At 36.6% G+C, this 6685-nt stretch overlaps 1 protein-coding gene across 1 annotated transcript; it reads left to right on the top strand.

Moving 5' to 3' along the window:
- The first annotated feature begins 267 nt into the window (after window positions 1–267).
- On the top strand, window positions 268–3914 carry LOC129247812 (protein HGH1 homolog). The gene is made up of 6 exons (XM_054887131.1): window positions 268–472; window positions 540–727; window positions 796–1015; window positions 1078–1361; window positions 3440–3657; window positions 3729–3914. The coding sequence occupies exons 1-6, from the start codon at window positions 355–357 to the stop codon at window positions 3835–3837; spliced, it is 1137 nt and encodes a 378-aa protein (XP_054743106.1). The 5' UTR covers window positions 268–354; the 3' UTR covers window positions 3838–3914.
- Window positions 3915–6685: the final 2771 nt, after the last annotated feature.

The following is a 6685-nucleotide window of genomic DNA, read 5'->3' as shown; positions in this document are numbered from 1 at the left end:
TGATAATGAACAGCTGTTTGCTTTCACTCAACAATGTTGCTGTTCTTTCGTAAGCGGCCACTGTGCTAAATATATCTTAATATTGGAGATGTACACTTAAATAAGAATATTTTTCATAGGTAAAAACTAAAAATAAAGAGAGATATTGAGTATTGAGTTTGGCTAAAAATTATAAAAATATATTTTATATTAAGTAAAAAAAAAAATTAAAAAAGTGTTTGCTTTGTCCCACGAAAGGCAAATTCTATTGACATCAGCAACACTGCAATTGTTTATGTTCGTCTGTAAATTCTAGCGTGCACGTTGCTCCTCTATATTTTGTAAATTTTGTATGAAATAAAGCAAAAAACGACAATGTCAGCTACTGAATCTGGTGCGGAAGCATACACTGCCACACTCAAGGAATTGGTAACATTTATGCACCCAACACAACGCCTGGACTTGAAGGCGGTAGCGTTAACACATGTGCTATGTAATTTTCTCCATGGAATGTTCCTTCAATGTAATTATTTATGAATCGAATTTTTATAAACATTTAGCTTTAACGGGTTCAGAAGATGGCAAGAAAGCCATACTAACTCTGGATGATGTTTTAATTGCGTTATTCAACCTCACACACGATGACAACCACACTGTAGCTAAGGATGCCGTATTGAGTCTTATCAATCTGTCTGCAGAAGAGGTGGGTGCTGTAAAGGTATTCGAAACTGCAAAGTCGCTAACTCCGGTAAGCATAAATTTCTTTGCTTTTTGTCTAAATTCCTTTTATTCATTTAAATTATACTATGATCTTAGGCGTTTCCTTTGGTTTCCGAGGCTATTAAGCAAATAACAGAGGAAAAATCCAAGTTAGCCGACCCCTGGTCTATGGTGTTAAGCAACTTAACACGTAGTGAAAAGTTAGTTGAAGACATCATCATTGAATTGGAGCTGAATAACAAAACATTGCCAAACTTACTAAAGGCTTTCACAAAGTTAGATTACAACAAGGAGAAAGCGAAGCTGCATTATTTGGGTAAATATTGTTAACATTTACAAACGTAGTTTCTATATTACTTCAAATATTATTTGCTGTAGCACCAATCTTTTGTAATTTGACGCAAAGTGGCAGAGGTCGCGAACTAGCTTGCAACGCCAAATATGATTTTCTCGAGAAAATTTTACCATTTGCTTCATATGAAGACTCAATCGTGCGTCGCGGTGGCACTATAGGTATTTTGAAAAATATTTGCTTCGATCCTATGTATCACAGCATTATTTTAAACGAAAAGGACGATATACTACATGCGATACTCTATCCACTTTGTGGCCCTGAAGAGTTCACAGATGAAGAGAATGAAAAACTGCCAATCGAACTACAAGTAAGTTAAGTGGCACGTAGGTGCATATGTATTATTATTATTATTATTATTAGAAGGCCATTACGCACTGCGAGCAGAGTTGATCTATTGTGAAAGGCCTATTTTGTAACACTAGAGTTTTAGGCTTTTTAAAAATTTTAGCACAATTTTGGGTTTGTTGTTCCAAAGATTGCATGGAGATACTACGATACCACCAAGGTGATGAAGTCTCTTTCTGAAGTCTGAGCTTTCTATGTCCATTTCGCAAAAGCGACAGACAGACAGAAAAAAGCGGTCTCAGATAGACCAATATTATTTAGATGATACCTCAGGCTGCAGTGTCCTGTAAGATATCCTGTTAAAAGACGCAGATCTACTCTGTTTAGTGAGAGAAGTTTGTCAGATATTCCTTTGTTGGGACTTAGGAATAGTTTGGCTTGACGCTGACCGGCACAGTTTAGCCAGTGTGCGGCAAGCTTTCTTTCTTCCCATTTCTTAAGGAATTCATTAATGTGGCCTTTTGTGAGTCCATAGAAAGGCGCAGGACCAGTAAGTTGCATATTTGCTCCTTGTTTTGCAAGGTCATCAGCCATTTCATTTCCCTCATGTCCTTCGTGTCCCGGAATCCAGCATAGAGTTACTATGTTGAGGTTCCCTAACGTGTTGAGAAGGTTTAGGCAATCCTTTACCAATTTAGAGGTGATAGTTGTTGATAGAAGGGCTTTTAGAGCCGCTTGGCTATCTGAAAGTATGTAGATGTGAGTACCTCTCATTTTCCTGCTAAGGCATTCTCTCACACATATTTCAATGGCATGTATTTCTGCCTGGAATATTGTTGGGTAGGGTCCCATCGGAATCGATTTTTTGAATTTGGGCCCATTGATTCCTGCCCCTGTTCTACCATTTTCCAATTCGGACCCATCAGTAAACCATAGCTGGGAGCCAGGTTTGAAAGTGATAGAGTTAGTTCTCCAGTCTGTTCGTTCATTAATTATAACTTGGAAGTTCCTGAAGAGTATTGGTTTGGGTGATAGTATATCATCCCTATGAAGAATGGGACTATGTAGGAAGTCTTCCAAGATCTTTAAATGTCCTTTCATATCCCCACTTTAAGTTCAGATATACCTTTTAATCTTAAGGCACTCGAGCGAGCTTCCCTTTCAATTAGAATTGGAAGCGGTGGTATGTTCAGGAGCACACCCAATGCATTCGTGGGGCATGTTTTCATAGCCCCTGTAATACCAACACAAATCAGGCGATGCAGTTTGCTTAATTCGTTTGCTGCCTTTCTTTGCTTGACCTTGGACCACCATGCTAAGGATGCATAAGTGACTATGGGTTTCACAACTGTGGTGAATGTCCAGAAGGTCATTCTAGGGTTTAGTCCCCATGTCTTACCAAAAAGCCTTGTACAGGCAAAGAATGCCCTTGAGGCTTTTGAAGTAACTCTCTCAATATGGGAATTCCAAGTAAGCGTTTTGTCAAGACTGACGCCAAGATAGTTCGCTTCTGTCGAGAGTTGAAGTGTTGTTCCATTAAGGGTAGAACATTTGAGATTTATGTTCCTTCTTCTAGTAAACGGTACAAGTGTTGTTTTGGATGGGTTAATGGAGAGCCATTTTTTCGTGCACCATTTGTTTGTTATTGTAAGGGCTTGCTGCATGCGATCCGAAATGGTTTCCTCATGCCAGCCTAATACATACACTACTAGGTCATCAGCGTAACCCTGAGTGTGAAATTCTAGGTTATTCAGTTTGTGGAGAAGTTCATCTATGACTAGAGTCCACAAAAGAGGAGAAAGTACGCCACCTTGAGGGCAACCTCTTGTGGCTTTAATAGATTTGATTGTTCCTCCTAGTTCGGTGCTGATCGTCCTAGATTTCAGCATGAATATTATCCATCTAGTGTTGGGTTCAGGTACCTCCTTTAGATATAGGGCATTATAGATTGCCTCATAGGAGGTGTTATCAAAAGCTCCTGATATGTCAATAATGCACATAGGGCTATCTGTTTGGACTCAATAGCTTTTTCAATAACTGTTTAGGTGCATATGCAACTATCTTAAAACTAAATATTTACTTTGTTGTTCACTTATGCAGTACCTGCCTGAAACAAAAACACGTGAGGAAGATCCAGATTTGCGTAAAATGCTTTTGGAATCACTGTTGCAGCTGTGCGCAACAAAGCGTTTTCGCGAAGTTTTGCGGTCAAAAGGTGTATATGAAATACTGCGTGAATATCACAAATGGGAGGCAAAATTTGGCAAGGATAAAGAGTGTTTGTTAGCGTGTGAGAATGTCGTGGACATTTTGATCAAGTGAGTTTGCAGATTTAAAAAGAATTTGTTAAGTACCAAATAAAAGCTTTGCTTTTATGTTACTATTGCAGGAAAGAGGAGGAAATTGGCTTGGACAACTACAAAGAGGTGGAAGTGCCCGAAGATGTGGCTGATAAATTTATAAAAGAAGATAGTGAATATTTGCAGAACGTTTTATAATGTAAAATTCGATATAAACTGGGAATTTATTACGTACAAAATGTGGCAATTAAATTTTTATAATATGTACTAAATAACTGAAGAAAAACTAATAATTCTAGCACAAAAGCATGAGGCAGATTTTTATATTATTCTTGGAACATACAAAGAATTATTCTCAGTAAAATTAAAAAATATTGCCAAGTGGCAGTAACTACTTTGAATTGAGTTATGTGGATGTAACCCATGATTCAATAATAAAAGGTTTGCTCAGTAAGCAGCTTTCTCATTCCCTCTTGACAAATCGGCTCCCTTAGCAAGACACTGGGTTGCCAGCTCTAGAAATTTTGACTAAAAGTGGAGGAAAAGTAAAATTTGTAGAAAAAACATTTCATTTTCAAAAGGGACTGCTTACGAGCAACAACTCGCTCAAGAGTTTTCATCGGTATGTTCAGGACTATGGTAGTATGACATGAAATAGATACCGCTTAAGTCAGGACATGATAGAGTATTTGACACAATCCGAGATCGAGATGGAGAATTTACAAAGCTTTATTTCTTATGATGTGGTGACGATTACAATGCTGACCTCATTATAAAAAAGTTGGCAGAACTTATTTCCAATGAGCCCACCTTCCTATGGATGGATGAAGTGTCCAGAGGAGGCTTAGAAAAGCACAGTACCAGTATGAAAGAGGTTCTCATAAAAAACCATCTACCGGAATCGGCTTCCAATTGTGGAACGCGCGCTACAAATAGGAGGAGGATCTCGGCGAAACACCTAACAGAATTGTACGTGCCAATTATTTATCTATTTTTAACAAATGTCACTAGTGAGCAAACCTTTAATACTTGAATCATGGATGTAACCGATATTTGGATGTCATAAAAATTAATGTGTAAATAAAATATAAATACAGCTGACGAATCCGATTTACTATGAGGAAACATATGTTTGAGTTTGATTGTCGCTTGCCCAAAAAGTGGTTACAAAAAATTGTCCGCTTATTTCGAATATGGAGCAGCATTCCACTTTTTACAGTGTTCGCGTTGTTATTTTTATTTACACTCAATGAAATCTCTACTACTATTAAAAAATTACTTTTACTACCCACTCCGTTATTTTCAACAAGTTTTTGTAAATTTTTTACGACTTCCTAATTTAATTTTTCCTTTTTTATAAATTTACATATTCTGGTTCATATTCCTCTTTCGAGTAGTACGACCAGCGGGATCATTCAAAGGACGCTAGGCGAGCTTAACCCCTGCGCCACAGGCTGTTACTTAAGTTTAAACACGCGTAAAACTGTAATTATGCTATTCACCACCAGATACAAGGTGCCAATTTTTACCCTACCAAATATTAATTGATCAACTCATTTTCTCCCAGTGCAAAGTACTTAAGGATAATTCTGGGCTTAAAACATAGCTGGAAATTAACCATTGAAGAACGGGCGAGGAAAGCAGAAATTGCGTTACATGAGTATGCCTCTAAACGTATGATAGGAAGAAGGTGAGATCTTCAACCTAAGTATCATTATAGTTGTATAAGGCGGTTCGCGATCAATTCCATTATAGTTTGGTGGAAAGCTCTAGGGAGAGATTACAATACCTAATTACTTCGCAGAATACAAAGATCAACCGGTGCAATCAAATCATGTTCTAGGGAGGCTCTTAACATATTGACTCATGTTATCCCGATAGATCTACTAACTTCGACAGTAAAGACTATATAGATGGCTCCAGGGATTCTGGTGTTGGAGCAGGTATATATTCCCATAGACTTAAAGTTTAAAAATCTGAACGTCTTATTAATACTTGCAGGGTCTTTCAGACGGAAGTACTGACAATTTGAGAAGCTTGTACATTCTGTCAAAAAAGTATCAGTAAAAAGCGCGCGTTACACATATCGCTTATTTGCTGCAACGTCGTCATAACTCAAAAATTGTGATTTTACAGGAGACGCATTTTTCAGTTTTTAAATTGTTTTATATATATTAAAATTGTATATGAAAAGAAGGTTATGGTCAAATTTGCTGGAATAGCATCTGGTTAAGACGTATATGTAAATTAAAGGTTGAAATGTATAATGGACTTTTTTCTGTAGCTTCAAAAGTACTCCGAGTTTTTCTTATGACGTTGTTGCTGCAAAAATAGGTTTTATGGTGTGACATAATTAAAATTGTGACGTTACTGCAAATAACAAAAAGTTTTATAGCTGAAAACCTATTGCAAATTCTGACTTGTGACTGTATTATATTTGCACTTTACTAAACATTATAAGAGAAAAAAATATGGATATTAAATAAAACTTATTGCATTCATTGCATATTTTATTGTAACATAAAAATTAGCATATTACTTCAGGTACAAAAATAAAGAAACATAAATTCACGTAAAAAATAATATTCATTTTAAATAATTTCAATTTTTCTTTGTTTTCCATGTTTTCCTCGACAATCCTCCATCAGTAAAACATTTGCCACCTTATTTCGTTTCTCCTGCACAGTTCTTATTGGGCGATCATTAATATTCAAAGTATTTTTAAAAAACAGTTTGCATACTCGAACTTTCTGCCCATTGAGATGGAAATAGAAGCCATTATTATTTTCCCTTTTCTTTCTCGTACCACCTTCACGCACATAACGATATTTAGACTGAATGAGCTCCATACTATTCTGAATAAATAGTCGCTGCTTTTCGTACATAGCCAAATCCCAGAATGATCTAAAAATTACCATCCGTTCCTCTTCTGTAAATTTTTCAAAACATTTTCGCTTACACTTCTCTGTACATGGAGGTTCAATTTTTCTCTCTTTTCGAACTTTTTGACACGTAGACCTCATTTTGTATTCTTTTCCACTATTTC

Source organism: Anastrepha obliqua, chromosome 1 (genome assembly GCF_027943255.1).
Source record: "Anastrepha obliqua isolate idAnaObli1 chromosome 1, idAnaObli1_1.0, whole genome shotgun sequence".
NCBI lineage: Eukaryota > Metazoa > Arthropoda > Insecta > Diptera > Tephritidae > Anastrepha > Anastrepha obliqua.
This window is presented reverse-complemented; position numbering and strand designations above follow the sequence as displayed.